The following is a 24,550-nucleotide window of genomic DNA, read 5'->3' on the forward strand; positions in this document are numbered from 1 at the left end:
GGTGTTATTTGCTCACTGCACCCTTCCCCCACCACCTTTTCTCCCCTAAGCCCCTCCGGGACCATCGGTCCCATTGTTGCTTTCTCTTCAAGCTTGCTTCTTATGCCTGTCTTATATAAATAGGCACACCAACAATGAATAGACCAAACAAAAGATTAAAAAAGAAAAGAAAAAGAGAAAAAACTTACCTAATTCCAGGTCTGCCCACTGACCTTTATGACTATCTCCCCTCTGGTCCTGGGGCAATTCTGGGAGTAACCCCTCCTCACCTGAAGTCTATTTAGGGAGCTCTTTGGGGGCTTTGTGGCTTGGCTTTGCTTCAGTTGCTGATCTGATATGTTCCCTTCTTGGTTCAGCCCACTTCAGGGGGTTCAGACCGCATTACCTCCCCACCGTGTGTCCCCAATATTGTCCTTTGTTGTGATATACTCCAGTAAGGGGACAGCATGTCTTGAGCTGTTTTCAGCCCTACAGACCTCTCTGTGCCTTAGCAGCTCCATGCAGGGACGTCATCCTTCAGGATTGGTATGCTAATATGGGCTCTAGACTGACTGACCCTTTCTCTTTTTCCTTCTTAGTGTGCTTCCGTGTGGGCACGGTATACCGGACCCTCTCCCCAACCTGTAGATTTAGTGTTGTTCTCTGTCACACATACGTCTAGAGTGGGGGTCAGCTTGGCTGCAGTTGGGTCAGTCTTTTGGTTTCTTGTAGTAGTGTTTTGTAGTTTTCTCTGTATCAATCTTTTGTTTCTCTGATTAGAATCATTCCTAATAAATCTGGTTGGTTTTATATAATCTTTAGGTGACTGTTGAAATGGAATAATTTTCCTGATTTCCTTTTCAGAGTTCTGATGGAATCCAACTTTTTTTTTTGTACATTTATTTTGTACCTCCCACCTTGCTGAATCAGTTCTTTCTTTAAAAAAAAAAAAAGATCATTTTTTTGGGGGGTGTCTTTCCTATTTTAAAATAAAAGTTTTTTATTAGCACTTTATCCATATGTCATACTATTCAATAATTCAATAATACCAAGAACAAAAGTTGTACAATCGTCACCATATTCACTTCTAGAACATTTTCTTCTTCCTTGTACTCATTGTTATTCATGTAAATTTTTCCTAGATGTGGCCAAAATCTACACAACACTTTCCAATTCCAGAACTTCTACTTGTATAATTCAGTGACATTGACTGTACTCTTTGTGTTGAAATCGTTCTCCAAATAATTCTACCACCATTAAACCAAATACCATCTAAAAAACTACTCTTTTCCCTTCATCCATGGTAATCGTTGGTCAAGTTTGGTTTCTTTTTATTTAGTAGTTTTCTTGATATCGTATTCACATATCACATACTTCCATGGTTAACTTGCTTTATAAAATGAGTTGTATATACATCATCACAATCAGGTCTAGTGCTCTCTCTCCCCTCTTACATTCATTGTTTGCTCTTCAAATCCCCTTACTCTCTCCCCACCCCACCCCTACTCCACATCCCTGATAAACTATTGCTTCGGTGTTATCTCTATGCATCTAATGCATCTACTCCTGTGCTTCGCAACTGGGAAACCCAACACAAACAATAAAAACAAAAAATAAGATGGCAAGAAGAAAACAATAATAGTAATATAAGGTTAAAATACAAATAAAGAGTAAGAAAGAAAAAACACCATCATATTTTAAAACCCAGTGAAGAAATTTCTGTCATGAAACAAGAAAGAAATACATGAATCTAGAACAAATTCAGGTTGGATCAGGAGGGAGATCCACTGACCAAGCATCAAATTATACTATGTTCCATCCACCATAATCAAGTTTACAATAATATTTGTCTAATAATAAAGCTGTTTAAGAGCCTTTTAGTTAATTCCAACCATTTGCTTCTGGGTCTGGGATTTTCTATGTAAGCGATTGTAGCATCTGCAAATAGAGTTTTACTTACTTTTTTGCATATTTGTATACCTTTAATTTCCATTTGTTCACTTAAATCACTGGCTAAGTTTTTCAGTCCAATATTGAGTAGGAGTGGTGATAAAGGGCATCTTTGGGTTAGGGTCAGGGTCAGGGTTAGAGTCAGGGTCAGGGTCAGGGTTAAGAAAAACAAAAGAGGGGGGAGGGGAAAAAGAAATAATAAAAATAAATTAAAAAGAAAGAAAGGGCATCTTTGTATGGTCCCTGTTTGCAAATGAATTGCTTTCAGTTTCTCTCCTTTGAAACTAATATTGACTGTTGTTTTCTGATAGGTTCCCTGAATTATGTTGAGAAATTTCCCTTCTGTTCCTATTTTGTTGAGTGGTTTTTATGAGGAATGAGTATTGGATTCTGTCAAATGCCTTTTCTGTGTCAGTTGATATGATTGTGTGGTTCTTTTCTATTGTATTTGTTATGGATTTTATTGATTGTTTTTCTAATTTGAACCATCCTCCCATCCCTAGTATGAATCCCACTTGATAATGACATATTGTTGTGCTAGTTTATTGTTGTATTATATTGGCTAGGATTTTTGTGGACAAATTTTGCAACTATGTTCATGAAGGATATTGATCTATAAATTTCTTTTTCCGTGCTGTCTCTGGTACCAGGGATATAGTCACTTCATTAAATGAATACATGCATTTTCCATGCTTTTAAAATTTGCATCAGATCTTCTATGAATGTTTAATAGAACTCACCAGTGAAGTCATGTGGGTACAGACTTTTCTTTGCTGGGAGTTTTTTAATGACCTGGTTAATTTCTTCTTTTGTTAAGCGTTGGTTCAAGATTTTCTATTTAGTTCATGTGAGTTTGGTGGGTAGTCTGTTTTCAGAAACTGATGTTTGTAGTAACCTCTGTATATTACATTTAGTATCCAAAAAGAAATAGTAATTACATAAATAATCATCATAATTTCTCTTTTAGCTGTCTTATTGCTATCAGATAAATCTCTGATGGGTGTGTGACGGTGTCTTCCAGTGCATCTGCAGAGGTAGTAGACATTTTGTACCTGGACTTGAAGATTTTATTCCAGGATAGAAGGAGCATAAGACATTTGAAAATAGACAGCAATCTTACAAAGTAAACTCTTTAGATAACTGAAGTTTAAGCATTAAAGCTTGTAATCATTTAGCCTTTCTATTGGCGTTGTTTCACAATTATATATTATGCTTACAATCATATGTTATGCTTAATGGTAAACAATACATGACTTGCAATTTAATCTTAATGACATATATTTATCGTTATGAACATCTATTATTGTTTGTGCTAGAATGTGAAACAATACAGTTAATTTTAAAGTTTATTGTAATATAATTCCAGTGAGATATGGTCCTTTTCCACATCTTCATGTTGTGATTTTTATACTATTATAAGAATACTATTACTGTGCACAGCATGTTTGAGGCTTTTCTGTAGGATTGTCCTACTTAGCCTTAGTGTGATGGAATGATTTCATCTTTGGAAATACTGGATAGTCACTTGGATACAAGTCTCTCTTGCTCTCTCGCTCTCTCACTCTCACTCTCTCACTCTCATAAACACATTCACACTCATACCTCTCCAACCCCCCCCCCACACACACACACACCTACACAGTGAATCGGCAAAGTAAAACCTGTGTAAGGAGGAAACCTGTGAGACAAGGAAAACAAATATTTCCCCCTACATAGAGACTTACAGAGAAGTGGTGACTGCACCTTGTCTATGCAGGAAAGCTGAAACAACAAGACAGTTCCATAAAATTATGGTTTCAAAGATTCCACTGTATATAAAATGAGTTAGACACTGTGCTATGTAGGTTACAAATGTCTTCACCTTTAAGATTACTAAACTATTTGGGTGGAGAGAAGGGTGAATGCTAGAGAGGAAGGTATCAACATGCTCCAGGTGGCTATAAATATAAAGGGTATTCATTAGGACATCCTTTTTAAAGGATATTTTTTTTTCTGCCATGGAAAAATAAGTTTGAGTTCGGGCCCAATAAGAGATTGATTGGTGGTTGGAAAATATTTCCTTAGTGATAGAAACAATGGCAGAGTACACATGATAGAACTTCTCAAGACCAACCACTTACTTGAAAATATCCTTTCTCAATGACATACATACTATTATTGTACATACCATGCATTATACACTGTATACTATACACAAGATTGAATATATAGGAATCAACCAAGTACATCTGTGGAAAGAGATAGCAGAGAAGCTCGATATCATCAGCCAGTGGGTCACTTTGGAAAAGGCCGTCAGTTGCTGAGACACAAGTTCAACTTGGAACTGAAGAAAATTAAACACAAGTCCATAAGACCCAAAGTACAGTCTTGAGTTTATCCTACCTGAATGTCAAAACTATCTCAAAAATAGATTTGGCACATTGAACACTAATGACAGAAAACCAAACAAATTTTGGGATGACTTCAAGGATATCACGCATGAAGAATGCAAAAGTCATTAAAAAGAAAAACAGTTGGGATCATGACAGTAGTGGGGAAGAAGCAATTAAGAACTAGAGGAAAGTTGCATGTTTCAACATTGCTACACTGCACCCTGACTGGCTCATCTCCTCCTGCAACCCTTCTGTAAGGGGTTGTCCAGTTGTCTAAAGATGGGCTTTGGGTCCGAATCTGCACTCCCCCTCATTTACAATGATATGATTTTTGGTTCTGATGATGCCTGGTACCTGATCCCTTCAACACCTCATGATCACATAGGCTGATGTGCTTCTTCCATGTGGGCTTTGTTGCTTCTGAGCTAGATGGCCACTCATTTACCTTCAAGCCTTTAAGACTCCAGACGGTATATCTTTTGATTGCCGGCCACTATCAGCTTTCTTCACCACATTTGCTTATTCACCCATTTGTCTTCAGTGACCATATCGGGAAGGTGAGCACACAATGATATTATTTTTTGCTCTTTGATACCTGAGGGCTCTCGTCCTCCAGGCCTGGTGTGCCAGCATGAGGTCTAGTCTGGCTGTCTCTTTTTCTTCCTGGTCTGTTTCCATATGGGTGTGGCATGCTGGCCCCTCTCTCCAACCTGTAGGTTTAGTGTTGTTCTCTGTCACACCTATATTTACAGAGGGGGGCAGTTTGGCTGATTGGGGCCAACCCTGGTGCACTCTCTTTTCATGCATTCTTCCACGTGGTCACGTTGCCCTCATGGTTTGTGCACCGTGGTAGGATCTGCATGCCCACTGCGAATTCTGTGGAGACAAAACCAATACTGTCCCCCTGGGTGAGTTAGTGCCCTGCTCCCCCCATCATCATCTCACTTTCACCACCACCCCCCCTTTTCTCCCTCCCCTCTCCGTCCTTTCCCCTTCTTTGTGTTGGACCAACATGTACCTCCTTGGGTTTGGTCTAGCCTCCTCCTGACTCCCTGTACCTCATCCCAAATATTGTGATATAAGTGGCTTCTCTTCTTTTTTTTTTTTTTTTTTTAGTGTAATATCAGCTTTATTGTGGGGGCCTGCAACCAAGTCTTCAAGATTTTTGCAGTATTACTGTCTAGGAGGTCTGATGTAAAAGAATCAGAGCCATGAGAAGCCAGGGTGGGATATGCTGAAATGGATCATAGGCTGGAAGAAGAGAACAGCTATTACAAAGGAAATCTCGTTGTTGCTGTGAGGTGCTGTCATGTCAGATCTGACTCACAGCCGCCCTCTGTACAATGTAATGAAACACCACTGGTCCTGCTCCATCCTCACCATTGTCCTTATTTTCTAGTCCTTTGCTGCAACCAATGTGTCACTCCATCTGATCAAGGGCTTTCATCCTTTTCTTTTTTTTTTACAATGTTTACATTTTATTTTATTATTATTTTTTTTTATTTTTTTTAAACATTTTATTAGGGGCTCATACAACACTTATCACAATCCATACATAGACATACATCAATTGTATAAAGCACATCTGTACATATTTTGCCCTAATCATTTTCTTTTTTTTTTTTTTTCTTCTTTTACATTTTATTAGGGACTCCAACAACTCTTACCACAATCCATACATATACATACATCAATTGTACAAAGCACACCCATACACTCCCTGTCCCAATCACTCTCAAGGCATTTGCTCTTCACCTAAGCCCCTTGCATCAGGTCCTCCTTTTTTTCCCCCCATCCCTCCCTTTTCCCCCCTCCCTCATATGCCCTTGGTAATTTATACCTCGTTATTTTGTCATATCTTGCCCTATTCGGGGTCTCCCTTCCCCCCTTCTCTGCTGTCCCTCTCCCAGGGAAGAGGTCACATGTGGCTCCTTGTAATCAGTTTCCCCTTTCCAACCCACTCACCCTCCACTCTCCCAGCATCGTCCCTCACTCCCTTGGTCCTGGAGGTATCATCCACCCTGGATTCCCTGTATCTCCAACCCTCCTATGTACCAGTGTACAGCCTCTGTCCTATCCAGCCCTGCAAGGTAGAATTCGGATCATGGTAGTTGGGGGGAGGAAGCATCCAGGATCTGGGGGAAAGCTGTGTTCTTCATCGATACTACCTCACACCCTAATTAACCCATCTCCTCTCCTAAGCCCCTCTATGAGGGGATCTCCATTGGCTGACACTTGGGCCTTGGGTCTCCACTCTGCACTTCCCCCTTCATTTAATATAATATATATATACACATACATATATACATATACACATAAATACACATACATACACACACTTATATCTTTTTTTTTTTTTGCATGCTGCCTTATATCTGGTCCCTTGGGCACCTCGTGATCGCACTTGCCGGTGTGCTTCTTCCATGTGGGCTTATTTGTTTCTGAGCGAGATGGCCGCTTGTTCACCTTCAAGCCTTTAAGACCCCAGACACTATCTCTTTTGAGAGCCGGGCACCATCAGCTTTCTTCACCACATTTGCTTATGCACCCATTTGTCTTGTGGCTTCTCTTCTATACCTACTGTGCTAAATACATTTACCTCAGGGGACTCATGCTGTACTCCTCCATTTGTGATTGGCTGACGTCGCTTAGCATAATTTCCTCCAACTCTTCCCATGAAAAGACGTGTTTCATGGGCTCATCAGTGCTTAGTACTCCATTGTGTGTAGGTGCCAGAGTTTACTGATTCACTGGTCTACCAATGGAAATTTAGGTTGTTTCCAATTCTTTGTGATTGTGAATTGTGCTGCAATAAACACTGCACATACGACAGGTTTATTTCTTACCTCTTCAGGGTATATGCCCAGTAGAGCGATAGCTGGGTCATAAAGTAGATCAATTTCCTTACTTTTTTTTTAAGTATCGCCAGGTCACTTTCCATAGCAGTTGTAGATAACTACAAGACCATCAGCAATGTAGGAGAGTTCCTATCTTGCCACATCACCTCCAACATGGTTGCTCTCTGATTTTCTGATTTGGACTAGCCTCAAATGTGTTAGGAGATGATATCTCATGGTTGTTTTCATTTGCATTTCTCTGATGGTTAATGTTCGAGAGTGTTTTCTCATATGTTTATTGGCCATACTAGTCTTCTTCCTGTGAAACTACTTTTCAGTTCTTTTCCCCACTTCTTCAAGGGGTTAACTGATTTCCTCTTTTTGCAGGCAAGGAGGGTATTGAAGAGTTTGGTAATAAGCCCTTTATCTGTTGTGTCGTTGCTAAAAATCCTCTCCCAGTCTATGGGTTGCCTTGTTGCCCTCTTGGTAAAGTCTTTTGATGCACACAGGTGTTTTATCCTTAGTAAATCCCACTTGTTGATTGCTATAATTATTGTCGAGCTGTTTATTTCTATTTTCAAATCTGTGAGCATTTGATTGATGTATTTTGAAGGTCTTTTATTAGGTGTACATGTTTATTAAGGTTATATGTTCTTGGTGTATTATTCCTTTAATCATGATATAATGTCCATTCTTGTCTCTCCTTATGTTATTCACCTTGAAATCTATTTTATCAGAGATTCATTTCACTAATACTGCACTTTTATGGTTGCCATTTACTTGGTAGACATTTCACCATCTTTTTATTTTTAATCTATTTTTGTCTTTGAGTTTAAGGTTTGTCTCTTGGCAATTTAGAGATACGCCTTGTTTTCTAAACCAGTCTGTTACTCTTTTTGGTGCATTTAATCCATTGACATTCAGTGTCATTGTTGCTATAGATGGTATTGTTGATGTCATTTTGCTGTGTTTCAGTTCTTTTATCCCTTTTGGTGGTAAATTTATCAGTGTCTTTGTTTCTCCTCTATTTTGGCGTTGTTTTGATGCTGCTTCCATCATATTGGTTTCTTGGTTATGTTGTCTTGCCAATGCTCTTAGGTTTGCTTATGTTGACTCTCTGTTCTTAATGATCTGATCCCATTAGCATTTTTTATAGTGTTGGTCTATTTTTACATATCCATTTAGTTTTTCCTTCTCTAGAAATACCTTTATTTCTCCCTTGTACTTGAAGTATTATTTTGCTGGATACAGAATTTTTGGTTGGCTCTTTTTTTTTTCTTTCAGAATTTTGTATATGCCACTTCACTTCTTGTCTTCATCGTTCCTATAACAAGTCTGAGCTTCAACTTGTTTTCCTTTGTAGATGACTATTCTTTTTATTCTCCTTGCCCTCATAATTTTCTCCTTTTATTTCAAATTGGGTTGTTTGACTATGATATGCTCTGCTTTTCTTTTGACATCTCTCCTATTTGGGTTTCTCTCAGTCTCCCCCCTAGGAAATTTTCTTCTATGAATTCTCATACTATTTTATCTGCAATTTTGGAGTACCTTCTTCTTCTTGGATTCTGATGAGACCTAGGTTGTTTCTCTTGATAATATCCTACATCATTCTTATGCTTTCGTCTGATTCCTATGTTGCTATTTTAAATTTTTGTTTTTTTTTTAATGTTGGTTTCTCTCACTGATTTGTATGTATATTTAATCAATTGTTATAATTTGGTGTATTATTCGGCTCTCATTACCTGTCTCTTGACTAATGTGATAAAGAATGTGAGTGTGTGTACAGTTCTGTGTGCTCTTTGTATAGCACATTTGAGGGTGGGTTTGGATAGTATTGGTTGCCATCTATCAAGTATCAATGCAAAAATATATCATTTTCATCACTCATTTAGTGGGACTGAAAAAAGTATGGTTGTGGCTGGGCAGTGTGTGAATAGTTGCTATGTTCCATTGGGTGGGACAAAAAGAGAAAGAGGAACTAGCAAGAAAATAATAATAAGCTGAGAAAACAGGCAAGAAACAAGAAAAATAATTTAATCACTAAAAAAAATAGGGAGGAAAGGACGAGATGCTACTAGCAAAAAATTTAGGGAAAGATTAAAAATCTAATAAAAAACAGGGGAAGTGAAAAGAAGGAAAGGGGATATCTGAGAAGGAGAACAAGATAGCAGAAAGGGGAAATAAATATTTACAACAAAGGAGAACACTGTGAAGACCAGGTTAACCAGTCTATACTGGCTCTCTGCCCATCACGGAGCTCATGGTGAGGTTGAGATGACTGGTCTTAGACTGAGTTCCTGATAGCTTAGATGTTATCTAGAATCAAGGTGCCTGATTTAGACATAGTTCCTGCCAGGTCAGTAGGTGGTAAGGTCATGGTGCTTATTCCTAGAAGGGAACCTATGGGCTCAGGAGGCAACCAGGGTCAGGGCAGATGTTTCCTGAAGCAGTTCTGCCTACTCAGGAGTGGCCAGGAACAGACCACCCATCTGGCACTACACTCTTCTGGTGCTCGTGATGAGGCAGATTTCACATGTCTCTAGATTTAGATGTGGTGTATTATTGACATAAAATGATCCTTTATTTTTTGTTGATCATACTGGAGAGACTCATATCATTTTAACCAAATACATCAAAGAAGAACGGTTCTCTATACGGTTTCAATGTCCGATATGTTTATATAAATCACATGAACATTTTCCTGAAGTACCTCATGCACATTAAGCATTGATAATACCTAAGGTCTTCATAATCACTTTCCAGGCATGGTAATAATACCCAGGAAGGGAGCCATCTGTGGCCACTGTCCCTGAAGTGAAGAAGAGCACTCCGTGATGAAGGTCCTTGAAAACTCCCAGGAAAAATACAGCTCAGATGCTTTATGCATGTGAAACAGCAAATAGAAACATCAGCATACAACGTCGATTTTCTTCTCATACCATAAATGAGCCAACATGAAACCCATTCAGTTCCATTGGTTTCACATTAGATCCCATTATTTTAATGTAGTGTTCCAGTGCTTGGGTGGTTAGAAACAACAAAGGACTGTGAAACAAATGAATGAATGGAACACACCTGTGAGGATGCTTCTTCCCCATCACTCGCCCAGTCATCCATCCATTTTCCAGATGAGTGTTCTGTCTCCTTTCAGAAAGAGCAAAGACGGATATCATTTGGGATCGACAGAAAGAACAAGCTATAAAATAAATTAAAATGTGCACCACATCGCCTTTGATTCTTGTGTTTAATTTTGCATCTTTACTGATGCTTTCACATATTAAGTGACATACCCTGCAGCTATTCCCACCTCTTAGTGTCTTCTGTTTTTGTGGCATTTGAATCAAACCCAAGTATTTGTCAAACTAATTCCTGAGCCAGCTGCCATCACTTCTACTGCTGATTCTGCTCTAGAGGCATCAGGCCGAGGAGCTGGACTCTGTAGGAACTTCCTTACTTGTCTCTCCTTTGCCTGGGCTCACGCCCATACATCCATCTTCACTCTCCCTCATACAAGTTGATAAACAGTGGTCCAAGCTCTATCCTACCGGGCTCTCAATGTGCTGCCTACACTTCAGTTTGTCTTTCTACATATGTAATCTTATTCTTTTTAAAACAATTCTTCAAATATCAATGATTATTTACCTACAACCTAATCGTAGGACCCATGTCATTGAAACACTTTCATCTACCAATTTTTTACTGAACTCCTGCATCTATTTACTCTTCCTGTATGGTTCTCTTAAATCCAGCAGAGCCTTGTATTTACAAATAGTGAATTAATATACCCTAATGATGACTTCATGGAGAAGATATGTAGATAGGATTCATTTACACTGTTTCATGACTCAAATTTGTTAGATATGTCTAAGAAATAACTACCCTACCTGATCACAGAGATAACCCGAGTTTGGTATAAAAGTTAGAAATAAATTTAAATTTGTTCTCTTCAAGTATCCTCCTCCACCACCACCACACACCCTCCCCCCACCAAAACAGGGAAAACTTCAACCAGTTGTCAGGTTATTGGAAGTTCAGATCAGATAATCCTAACATTATGTTCTGTGTATAATTTTGTGTAGACCCATCTATTCCAAATGGAATATAAACAAGAGAAATTATTTATAACACCTGTCATGGTGTTATAAACAAGTCTGTCTTGTCAGTCTGAGTAGACTAGAGAAACAAATTCATAGATGCTCATATGTGTATAAGAAAGAGCTTGATATACAAGAGAAGTTGAATATTGAGAAAACATCCCAGCCCAATCCAGATCAAGTTCATATATCCGATATTAGCCCATATGTCCAATATCAATCTATAAAGTCCTCTTCAGACTCACAAAACACATGCAATGATGCCAAATGCAGGAAGATTACAGGTCAGTGGGTGGGAAGTCTTGTGGGTCCAGTGGCATTGTAAGCATCTCAGTGCTGACAGTAGTCTCCATGTGGCTCCTCCAGTTTCCAGGGCACGGGGTCTATCAGCTTGGTGCCATGTGCCTTGTCAATACAGTGTCTCAGGGAGTCTGCCTTGTCAGTAGAGTCTCCAAGGGAGTGAGTAGCGAGAGAAGTGTCTCCCACCTCCAAGAAGGAAAAATACAGGCATTCCCAAAGTTCTCAAAGGCCATGCCCACACAGAGGCCCCATTGGCTATGATTCAATTGACAGACTAGATTTCACCCCATCACTCTTAATTCTCTCACGTCCCAAATTGACACCAGATTATGTAACTTCCACATTGTCTTGTAAGAAGTACAGCCAGGATGCTTCTTACAGACAAGGATGGCGGGACTTCATCTCATGTATTTGGACATGCTGGCAGGAGGGACCAGTCTCTAGAGAAGGACATTATGCTTGGTAAAGTAGAGAGGCAGCAACAAAGAGGAAGACTCTCAATGAAATGGATTGACAGAGTGGCTACAATAATGACTCAAGCACAGGACAATTGTGAGGATGGCAGAGGGCCGGGCAGTGCTTTGGCCTGTTGTGCATACGGGAGCTATGACTTAGAACCACCTCGATGGACTTTATCAAAACAACAGCAGTGCCATGATATGTCATTTCTTCCCATGGATCAAAGCAGTAGACTGAAGAACAGGAATAGAAATATGTTGATAAAAATTAACAGCAAAGTTTTTAAAAGCCTTCCCCTTCTGTGCATAGGGAAAATAAAACAAAACCAATGGTCGGTGTAACTGAAGAATGTAATAACACTCCCTCTCTCTCCTTGTTTTAGGGAATGCTGTCGGTTATTTGGAGACAATGGCTTGACTTTGAAGGTGTTTTTTACCAAGGCAGCACCCTTTGGTGTTCTTTGGACACTCACAAACTACCTATACTTACATGCAATAAAGAAAATAAACACTACGGATGTCTCCGTGTTGTTCTGCTGCAACAAAGCTTTTGTGTTCTTGCTTTCATGGATCGTGCTCAGGGACAGGTTCATGGGAGTGAGGGTAAGTCTCTTATTCTCTCTCTTCCTCTTTCACTCAGTTATACTAGCCAACGTATGCCCTTTGGCTTGCTTTGCTCCATGTGCCCCGCCATAAGCATAAGCTACTCACCACTTTCCTTCTGATGTGCAACAGAGCAAGGGTCACAGTTCTTGGTGTGCCTCACAACAGCTCTCAATGTGCCTTGCAAACCTTCTTGCTTGCAAACCATCCTGGGCAAACCTTCATTGAAGCGCCTTTTATTTCAAGCAATGTCACCAGCTTTCCCTACAGTGTATAGCTGGGATCCCAGCCTGGCAGTAGATGATCAGTTCCCTTTGTATGCTCACGCCCCCTTTCATGGCAGCTTCCAGTCTACAGCGCAGGGTGTGACTGTGGCTCCATCTCCTGCTATCTTTGAACCCTGACCCCCTGCTCTGCCACACTTCGGTCTGGATTGGGGGCTCCCTACAGCCAAGATCCTTCCACATTCATGAGCATTCATTCTTAGGAGTGCTTGTTCTGAACTGTGTGTGCAAACCCCAAGTGGGCCAGACACATTTGCATGAAATTCAAACTGTGGAGGGACACGTGTATTTTGTTCATGCCACTGATGAAGGGTAGAGAGAGATTATATCCCATAAAGGACCTTTCGTTGTGTCAGCAAATTACACAGAAGCCATCAAAATTTAGCTAGTTCAATTTGGTAACCGTGTTATAAAATAGGATAAATCAAATATTGCATATGCACGGAAACAGAGAGGGCTCTTCCTCGAACAGGAAGAACTGGTGACATTTAGCTGCCAGAACCATGTGCCTTTTTCATGTCTCCCTCTGGAAACCCAGCTCTGCTACTGTCATGCTATCACCTGTCACTAGAGAGATTCCTCCTTGCTGTTGTGTTCTTGTGTTTTAGTTAGATCGCTTACTGTGTCCTCCACTCTTGGAATACACTAGCCATGTAGGAACTGAGAAACTAGCCATTCTGGCAACCAGCAAGGGACAAACTCCAGGCCCAGTGCTTCTGTTCTTTTGCATTGTCCTGTGAATAATAACATCATCTTAATTGGGGATTCATGCCCACCTATTGATTTACAGCAGTGAGGACATGAGTCAACTGCTGAGTAGCTTTTTCACCTGCAATAGGGAGAAATGTGTATTGAGGCTGAGTGTTGATTTTGGAATAAAAGGTTATTCATTGTCTTATCTCTCAGGAACGCTTTCTGCAAATAAATAATCTACATCTCTGCAAGAAATGCAGACACTTTAAGCAGTGCCCACCTAATTTCGTGCCTGACTCTATGAGAAGACCCTATGGACCTAGGGTCGAGGCCACATTTTTAGGGATTTTTCTGTGCAAAGAACCAAGAGAACTTGTGAAATTTGGGGCATAATTCTGATGCTGAACCTAGTACCCCAAGCAACTTACAAATGAGACCTTGTTACGGTGAAGAGAACCTTTAGCGTTAATCCTACAACTAGGCAGAAGAAAACAGAAATTTGTTGATGGTAAGAGGAGACACAAAATCCTTGAAATATTCCTAGAATCGTAAAGAACATGAAGGTCTTCCAGATCACTTACTTGGTGGTTTCAATGGACAGGAGAGGTTTTACACACACACACACACACACACACACACACACACACACACACACACACCTTCCCACCCGCTAGTGACTCTGGACCATGACAAAGTCTAGCCATGCTCAACACACGTCCAGTTTGACTTTTGCTGACCACTGCACACTAAAGAACTTTGTGTTGAAAGCCTTCAGCATGAGGTCAGCTCTGGGATGATGATGATGCAAGGTTTGAGACAGAATGGTGTCATCTGCAATGCAGCGTGCAGGTTACTAATCACTATTACTCCTCAGAGATGTCTATAGCCGTATTCTAAGAGATTCTGACCACAAAAGTTGGTAGGTTCCACAGTCTTTCCCAAAGTTCACAGAAATGACATAATATATCAGAGAGTGACCACTTGCCAGAGTGATGAGAAATTTCTCCTTGGTCAACAGAGATTGAGTTATAAGATAATATGTCACGGGTACAGAGAGGCGTTCTTAGGTCTCTCTCAAACTGCTAGGTTATCTCCAATCTCCACTGAGTAATTTCCTAAGATTGAAGGGAATTCACACTGTGTCCCTTCCTGGAGGACCGAGCCTGCAAGCTTTGGGCCAGTACAGCTATCAGGAGCATGGCAGAGCCTGAGCACTAAGTCACAGATTCCATGGAATACTTGGCTTCCTAAGATTCAAAGTCCAAGGGCAGAGGATCCTGAAACAACATCAGCAGGTCCAGTTGGTGCCAGAAAAATCCAGAAATAAGCAGATATAGCTTACACTGGTTGGGCGATCTCACCCTATGCCATCTGTGTTAGGCTGAGTTGACTAGGGAACTGAATTTAGTGACATTCACATATGTGTAAGAAAAAGCTTTATATTAGGACGTAATGGTGCATCAATAAACCATCCCAGCCCAGTCCAGACTGAGTCCATCAATCGGACACTAGTCCGTATGTCTGATACTAGTCCATAAATCCCTTTTCAGACTCACAAAGCCACATGCAACGGTGCAGAATTCAGGGGAATCCCCGGCCTGGGGTGCAAAGTCCCATGGATCCATTGGTGGTGGATGAATGTCAGGAAGATGAAGGCAGATAGATGGGGAGGTGGCAGGGGGAATGTTCTCAGGACCCTCCTTATGAGAAGGCCAGGCCCACCAGGAGGCATCATCAGGGTGTGACCTGATTGGCAGTCTAGACTCTACCCCTACACCCTATTTATCAAGTTGATATGAAATTATGTAACTACCACACCATCAGAGGGTGAGAAGCATCAGACTGTCTATCTGAAGGGAACCTGTACTGTGCTTATTGTGACTTGGATGCTACTTTTTGTGTCTTCCCTATTTGGGCTCTCCCCAGGACCCAGGGTTTGAAGGCCCAGATGGATGTTCTACTCCAGGGTGATGGTGACCATGGTTTGCATCTTGGCTTCACTTTCTGGACTCTGATCCCCTGCTGTCGCATGTTTAGGGTGGACAGAATGCTAGTAGTACTCACGTCTCAGAAGCATGGTGGCCAAAGAAAATGAGGTGTGGCCGGCACATACCTTTAAACAAATGCTACCTCCTTTCTGTGTTGATTTTATGCTTATTTCTTCTCAGGAGAGGGCTTGAGGGGCTAGTCCCAGGTATTTCATTGAGTGTGTCCTAGTCTAAGAAAGACAAAGAGGCAGTTTCAACTAGGACAAGCACTGGTAGAATGAAGGCACCCCAACCTTGCCTCCCGGACAGGTTGGGTGAGGTCGAAGCTGATTGAATGGGGCCACCCCAGCCTACAAATCTAGGTGGGTCCCAGAATTCCAATAGGATATTTTGGGGAGAAGAGACGCATGTTCCATTGTCTGTTCCCATCTCGCCCAGCATCCAGCTGATGTTCCTAATAAGAGCAGCTTTTGAAAAACTGGAAATTCCTGAGCTAAAACTCTCCTGTTTTTCATGAAGGCTGTGTTTTCCCTAGTTCTGAGCACACTCGTAGCCCGGACCCCGCACTTCTGGAATCAAGAGGGGGCACAGATGATCTCTGCATTCTGTCCCCACTCTCTGAGTTCAGACATTGGGAAGGAAAGCGTTGGGAAGAAAATACGTAGAAAAGTTCATCTGATCTCCCTTTTCAAATTGATCCAACTAGAAATCTAAAATGCACCGTGACAACGTTCTCCTTGGCAAAGGACAAACAGCCATCCCCTTTGTAGCATAAGTCGGAAGAAGCTCAAATCCAAGAAGTTAATTTGATGCTGCACCCAGCTCATGTTTGTGTCAGAGTGCCTGTTTACTCCCTTTCCTATCTAACTAGGGACAGCATCATTGGAGGAGATAAGTGGTCTCCCCGAGCCCTTGGAGCTAGGCAGGTGATGGCAGTGGGGCACCATGCTAGGGGACGGCCCCAAGGAGAGACTCAAAGACAGCATTCTGGACTCTGCTTTCACTAGACTGATGACGTCCACACCTCCAAATCATACTCCTTAAGAGGAAAAAGAGCTCACCCCTCGCAGTCTCGGGGCTCTTGCTTCCCAGAAATCTGGACCCCTGTCTCCTGAAAACGTATTCTTCAGCAGTCTAGTGGAGTACATTATGGGTGAGGGCAGAAAGGGTGATCAAAGAGCAAGGGAACAAGGAGATGAGAAATATTCCCTCTTCTTCATTCACTCTCAGATGAGGCATCTCCCAGGGACACCAGCCATATAAAGTGATGTGGTGGTGTGGCTGAACGGGACCCATCATCTGGAAGAGGTTGACGTTACATGAAACAGAGAAATATTATCCAGCTAAAGCAGACAAACCCAGGAACATTGTGGTATAAAATGTAATATGTATACCTATTATTTTAAAGATAGAACTTGAATCTCCAAAGGAGTTTTGAGTTTGAGAAAGGACTTTGGAGCTATACGCCCAACTGTCAAGTAGCCATCAGCCATGCTGGGCTGTCAGATGATGTTTTCTATCAGGGGAGCATTTCCAGGGAAAGGTGAGGTCCACTTGTTGGCTAAGAAGTGCTGAAGGGATTAGGGTAGCTGAACCAGCAGCACTGTGCTCATGTCGTTTTGGATGATCCTGTGACTCTTGACTGACATTCCCTCAGAAGAGGAGACCTAGCAGTGTATATACAGAGCATTGATGCTGTCCATTGCCTGTTTCTCAAAACAAGTGCCTGGGCCTGCGCTTTTCAAATTTCTACCTCTCAAGCTGCCCAGGGATCATCTAGCTCTTTCTGTTCTTATATCTTCTAGCCCCTTCACTCAACACTGAAGCACAGCTGAGGCTGAAATTGTAGCTGTTTGATGTTTAATCGATGGAAAAGAGAGAGAGGAGGTACTGGGAAATCTGCCATAAGAAAATAGCCCCTGCCTCACCTTTCTTTCCCTCACACTTCAGCCCTGGGTTTGGAAGGACTCAAATTAGGCTCCAGCGGTTCACCAGCCCTTAGCTCTTTTGTTCCCTCCCTCCCTTGGTTTAATAATAATCTATCTCGATATCTTCTTCCTCAGCTGCCTCTCAAACTGAGCTGCTCCCAAGCAAGATCTTTGTCCTCTAGAGCAGACCCGCACCTCTCCTTCCCAATTGTCCATTGGCCATTTCTTTCTTCTTGTGGGGAAACACGTGTGTGCATTGTCCTGTTTCTATATCTGTTTCTTTCCCTTGGTTGTAAAGAATCCGCATAGCATTGGCAAATGCATGAAATGTGTGTGATGCAGAATGACACCGTTGACTGAAAGTGAATCATTAAAGCATAAAAAACAAGTGAACGCCTTAGGGCCAGATGCCCTCCATGAAAGGAAAGCCATTACCTCTTTCTAGGGACTCTGTGTCCTTACATGAAAATATGTCCTGGATAAGCACTAGGTAGTGCCTGTAAGTCAACCATACTGTGGGAGGTTCAATCATGTTATTATTGATTCACCTAAAAAGTTCAAATGTCAATCACTGAGACTTCAGCTTAGGTGCAAGAATATAGTTGACAATAGCTTGTTACATTTTGCAATCAATAGACCTGAAATTTGTGTCCCTGCTGTGCTGCTTATAGGGTGTGTGACTCTGGGCTGGTTAATGTCCTATTCTGTGATGGCATTTTCACATCTAAAATTGAAGAAAATGATAATTCCCTATTTGGGGAATAAAATGAAAAAAAAATGTAGAAAACACTTGAGCAGTGTCTACTCAGGAAATGTAAGCATTTGATATTGCTATCCAGAGTAAAGTCAATTTTAAATGATGTACAAGAGGAAGAAAACGCTTAGTAAATCCAACAGTGAAAACTTTGCACACACATAGTCGGCCTTCCCTGTGGTCAGACAATACCTCCACCTCACTTTTCAGCTTGAGTGCCAATATCAAGTACATAGCTCCCCACTTCTCAGTTCTTTTATTTTCTTTGCCAATGCATTTTCTCATTTGGGGAATGTTGTCCTATGTAATTTATCTTCTGGTTATTCCGGCCATTTTACTAAGCTCAACAGGAAAGTGTGCATTTCCATGGAGGCTCCTTCTCTCGGAGAAGCTGACTCTGGACAGTAGTGTTTCCATCAGGTTTGGGCGAAGGATTCTGCAACAGCTGGGACTAGAACAGTGGTTCCCTTGCACAGTTAGGACATTGTCTACCGTCCTGATTGGCAAGCATCACCCTGTTAGACGCCATTGCTGTCCTCATTATGCCTTCTCAGTTGGGACATGAAATAACTGAAGTTATGTTTCTAAGAGATACTTTCAAAAGCTTGGGAAAGAACCAAGAGGTGATTCCCAGGTGCTAGGATTATCTACCAGGCCAAGTCATCTGCTGTTGGAATGATGACTCAACCTCTCCAAGTGTCCAAGAATCACAATAACTGGTCCTAGGTACTTTCTGACGCTAAGCCAAACAACTCCTCATTGCTCCTAACTCTTTGGTCATGCCAAATTTTGCTAAGTACCCCTCTAAGCATTGGGAAACAATGTAGACAGGGCGAATCTTTGCCCATTGTCCTGTGAGGATTGAAAAAGAGGTACCATTTTTCCTTTGAGAATGTTGTACTCCTATAAAATTTTTAGCTGAACTCTGGTGGCATAGTGGTTACACGTTGAGCTGCTAACCATAAGTTCAGCAGTTCAAAACCACCAACCCCTCTACATGAGAAAGATGAGGTTTTTACTCCCAGGCAGACTTATAGTTTCAGAAATCCATAGGGCCAGTTCTATTGGGTCCTACAGGGTCACTATGATTTGAAATCAATTCAACGGCAGTGAGTTGAGTGAGACAACATTTTTAGTTCATTGGCCCTGACACATCACCCGATTCCCCCACTACTATACTGCCATTTTCTTCTTTCCACCCAGATTGTGGCCGCCATCCTTGCCATTGCTGGGATTGTGATGATGACCTACGCGGATGGGTTCCACAGCCACTCAGTGATCGGCATAGCACTGGTGGTAGGATCAGCATCCATGTCTGCCCTCTATAAGGTGAGCCTACCTGGGGCGAGCTCTCCCCGGGCTTGGTCATCCTTGGGAAGAACAGCAGGTCGCAGCAGGGCTGGTTCATGACTTTCAAAGAGCCTTTGATGGTGTCTCTGAGGAGGTCAACTAGACAAGTGGAGACATCCACCAAAGGCTGTCACAACGCTCCTGGCCTTGGTTCTGAGGACTGTCTCATCAGTGGCCATATGTTTGCAGCATGTAGGATAAATGGGTGGAGTGTATGATTAGCAGAAGCATATAAGGAACGAAATTGTTGACTTTGGCCAGAAGAAGGATTGGGAAGCCTAAACGGCTGGTTCAGCATTTGGTCAGATAATATCTCACAAGATTGAACATGAAGACATACATATCTGGCATGGCTTTGTCATTAAATCCTTTAATTACACAGCATTTGGGACCATGTGTACTGGTCACAAATCCATATGCATGCCAAGCATTGCTTGTAGCCTAAGAGAGTAAAGCACAACTGCTACAGCATGGGAAGTATAAAATATTTTGTATTTTAAACATTGGGAAGAATTAGAAAGCACTTTCTAACTGCAGGTCTAGTTGAAACAAATCATTTTTCCACAAGCTGTTCCCTCCCTCTCTTAAACTTCCTACTCCGTCTTGGCTCTCTAGAAGCCCTGCCCTTCTGGATGATCCCTCATACTCCTCTTTGTTAAGAGAACGTAAGTATTTCTAGTCTCTAAATCTGAACTGGAGTCCCTGTCTCATGCAAACAGTAAATGTGGTTGACTGCTACCCAAAAGGCTCAAATCCACCCGGAAATCCTACCGATCTACTTCCGCAAACCTCACCATTGAGAAGCCAACACAACATAGCCACCCTTACACATGGGTCACCATGAGTCAACATGCAGTGAGAGATGACATTTTAGCTCTGAGGCTTCTTAATCCTTTGCGGATCCAAACAGTAGAACAGAGAAAAAAAATAAGTACTATAAAAAGTTTCAAGAAAATTGTTTTTTAGATTTGGAAGCAACATGTTTTACGATTTTGCAAAATAGCTTCTTGACGTACACCAATTCCCCCTCATTGTTCACAGAGACATACATCATCCTATCACATTGAAACACGTCCCCAAGGGGATGCCCTGGTCTGGCAACATTCTACAACTCTGAAGTCTCTGTCCAAATGAAAACTTGTCAAGGGCCACGCAGACACCACTCTGCTGTGTGCTGATAAGAAGTCGAGATCAGGAAGAAATACACTTAACAATGAGCATAACTATTCAGCTTTAGGCTTCTGTCTCCTCTCCCATTGCCTGATACAGAAGAACCAGTAGATGAGTGAGTGAAAACTATTTACTTCCCTTTGCATGGCTCGCTGTATACAAACTCACTGCCATCAGTCAATTCTAACTTAGAGCAACCTATAAACGGCAAGAAATGCATGGACTTTGTGAAATGACTGAGAAGGAAAGCAGGTAAAGTAGGAGACACAGTAATGCATATCCTTCATTGGACCACTGGGTCCAGCCCCATCTGTCCCCTTCCTACAAGCCTCCCAGGAGCTTGACCTAATATACAAATGAGAACCTGTGCAAGAAGTAAAGCTTGGAGCATTCCCCTAAAACCCATGCCATTTCTGGGATCAGAGTGGCGGGATGGAGCAGAGACAGCTAGGAGTGCTGCATGATTCATATAAATGTTTGTGGACCCAAAGTCCTTTTCCTTTGAGGGTAATGTTTTCCAAGTGTGTTACTTCAGATCAGGGATGAACTTTAGGGCTCCCTGGATGTATATGATTTCCTCATCTTCAGAAGTCCCTGACTGGATGCTTCCTCCCCCACCAACTACCATGATCCGAATTCTACCTTGCAAGTCTGGATAGAGCAGAGGATGTGCACTGGTGCAGATAGGAGCTGGAGGCACAGGGAATCCAGGGCAGATGATACCTTCAGGACCAGGGGTGTGAGGGGCGATACTCGGAGGATAGAGGGTGAGTGGGTTGGAAAGAGGGAACCGATTACACGGATCCACATGTGACCTCTTCCCTGGGGGATGGACAACAGAAAAGGGAGTGAAGGGAGACACTGAACAAGGCAGGATATGACAAAATAATAATCTATAAATTATCAAGGGCTCATGAGGGAAGAGGAACGGGGAGGGAGGGGAAAAAAGAGGACTTGATGCAAAGGGCTTAAGTGGAGAGCAAATGCTTTGAAAATGATGAGGGCAAAGATTGTACAGATGTGCTTTAGACAATTAATGTATGTGTGGATTGTGATAAGAGTTGTATGAGTCCCTAATAAAAAAATTTTTAAAGTCTCTGGCTGGTATAAAGAGTTACCATGCTCAACTTAAAATCTCACTGCCACTGAGTGGATTCTGACTCATTGCAACCCTACAGGACAGGGTGGAACTGTCCTTGTGGGTTTCCCAGACTGTAACTCTTTATAAGAGTAGAAAATTCCATCTCGCTCCCAGGGAGTGACTGGTGAATTAGAACTGCTGACCTTTGATTATCAGCCCAACATATAACCAGTATAGCACCAGGGCTCCTCTAACATGCTCAACTGCTAAACAGTAGGTTGAAGGTTGGAATCTACCAAAGTTACCTTGAAAGAAAAGTTTACTTCTAAAATATAAGCTATGGACAATTCTATGGAGCACACGTCCACTGTGACCCAGTGGGGTTGGCATGAGCCATCGTCAGCTTGATGGCACCTGGTATTTGGCTTCATCTTCAGACTCGCTAAAGTCGGGGTGTGAGGCCATGAATACCACACTGACAAGTCAATGAGAATTCCTGATGCTTATGTTTGCTCTAAAGTCAGAAAGTAACTCCCCATCATGGTGCTACTTAGGTTTGAACACACGTTTAAATGTCTGTAAGTGGAATTACTTTGTTCTTTTATGGAAAGCCTAGGCAGGTAATGTGGGTGTTAGTCGCGTGGGCAAAACCCGACCTTATCACATGCCCTCTGCTTAGCTCTATGAAGCTGGAGTCTGGGATGAAGCTTCACCGGCCATCTGTTCTGTTTTCTCTTGCAGGTGTTATTTAAGCTTCTCCTTGGCAGTGCTAAATTTGGAGAAGCAGCCTTATTTCTGTCCATTCTGGGTGTGTTTAACATCCTTTTCATCACCTGTATTCCTGTCGTTCTCTACTTCACTAAAGTGGAATACTGGAGTTCGCTTGATGACATTCCATGGGGAAACCTTTGTGGATTTTCAGTTCTCTTATTGAGTAAGTGGCAGCCACCCTGCTGGACTCCCCTCAAAACACCACCAACGGAGCAGAATTTGTGTGGCTTGGGGGGGGGGGGCGAGCTTGGGAAAGTGGTACCCCCGAGGAGAAGCCATTTCTTTCACCATTATGTTCCCGCTGCTTTCCCAGTGCGCTGCATTATGCCTTTATAAGAGCAGCACTGGATTCTCCTTTCAAAAGCAGTGATCGCAGTAACTAGACTAAGCCTAATGCACTGCGAGTCCTCTACTAATGGACTCCCGGTGGCTTCTGAGTAAATGCAGAGTTCTGAGAACCTTGCCCGGTAAATACCAATATTCAATTAGTCCTATCAATGACCATTCATGGCACCATCACCACTACCATTACTCACAGTGAAGTCATGCTAGTACTTGGGAAGAGAGAAACTAAAAACAAATCCCAAAGCTCTTATTCCTTTACAGAGAAGAGAGAAGTGAGGAGGAGGGCCACAGTCCCCGTTTTGAGTGCCTTCTCTCTGGCTACCTATTCCGGATTTCATTTCTGCAAAGCCCAGGGAAGAGAAAAACAGCTGCGCATTCAATGTGTTTGCCCCAGGACCCAGGCCTTGAAGCCCTTACAAACACCCTGGGTTCACTATTGTTCTCAGAACTGAATCATAGCAGATGGCAACTGAAGTTCATAGGGCTTAAAGCTCCTCCGAGAAAATGGGGTTGGATAACCTAGAAGGGAAATCAAGCTGAGAGCCAGTCACGAATAATGCAAAAATAAGTTCAGATGCAAAGAAAAACGCTCTTTTTATTCTTTGTTTCAGCATTCAATATTATATTAAATTTTGGAATTGCGGTTACATATCCTACTCTGATGTCTCTTGGAATCGTCCTCAGTGTACTTGTAAATGCAGGTAAATTTTCTATATCTCTTGGCTACACACACATATCCATATGCACACTCAAAAATATTATTGCTATACCGAATATAGAACACATCTTTAACTTTCTACAAAGAAAAACTATTAAAGTAAAATGTTAGTGCTTGTTTTATAGGTAAGGTTTTCTTCATAATTGATTGGTTTTTACTTTTCCACCAAGAGGCAGAAAGTTGAAAGCAATCTTAGTTCTAACTGGTGTGACAGCCAAAAATTACTGTATTCTTAATAAATGTTAAAGACGACTCTTTCTGGTCATTTGCATTCCAGATAGAATGAGAGCCCTTCCAGTCTCACTTTGCAGCATTAAAGTGCTCACCCCTGGAGCAATGGAATTCCATTGCCCTCTTGGGTATCCCAAGACCCACCCCTCTGGGACTTCACTTATCTTCCCTAGAAATTCATATAGTGGCAGCGCTCCAATGTTAAAATGTGCTCAGCTGATAAAGGTAAGGTTGGGTGTGTGAGTGGACCCACAGAGGCCATTAAAGACAGGCCTGATGGTCTATTCTTGATAAATCATTCATTGAAAAACCTATGGGGTACACAGTTTGACCCTGACATATCTAGGCTTGCCCTGGGGTAGGGTTGATTCAATGACAGGTCATGCTGGTGGTACCCACCCTTGATACCTTGGTTACTATGAGAATCAGTGACTTTCTGGGGATGAAAACATACCCATAACACATAAATATGATTTTAAAAACATATAACATTTAAACGTGTTTTAAAAACATAACATTTAAACATGTTTTAAAAACATAACATATAAACATGTTTTAAAAACAACATAAACATGTTTAAAAAACAAACCATCATGAGCAGTATTTTCTCTGTCTTAGACAACACGGAAGCCACTGTGTTCCAA

General features: G+C 41.8%; 1 protein-coding gene across 2 annotated transcripts in view; it reads left to right on the top strand.

Annotated features, from left to right (window-relative positions):
- Positions 1–24,550, top strand: part of SLC35F3 (solute carrier family 35 member F3) — a 546,340-nt gene that overhangs the window by 517,329 nt on the left and 4,461 nt on the right. For both annotated transcript variants that reach the window (XM_075532778.1, XM_075532781.1), the window contains 4 exons: positions 12,374–12,593; positions 19,444–19,569; positions 22,583–22,775; positions 23,569–23,658. In XM_075532778.1, coding sequence (XP_075388893.1) covers positions 12,374–12,593; positions 19,444–19,569; positions 22,583–22,775; positions 23,569–23,658 — 629 coding nt within the window. The remainder of the gene's footprint in view (positions 1–12,373; positions 12,594–19,443; positions 19,570–22,582; positions 22,776–23,568; positions 23,659–24,550) is intronic.

The sequence above is a fragment of the Tenrec ecaudatus genome, chromosome 1 (genome assembly GCF_050624435.1).
Source record: "Tenrec ecaudatus isolate mTenEca1 chromosome 1, mTenEca1.hap1, whole genome shotgun sequence".
Lineage (NCBI taxonomy): Eukaryota > Metazoa > Chordata > Mammalia > Afrosoricida > Tenrecidae > Tenrec > Tenrec ecaudatus.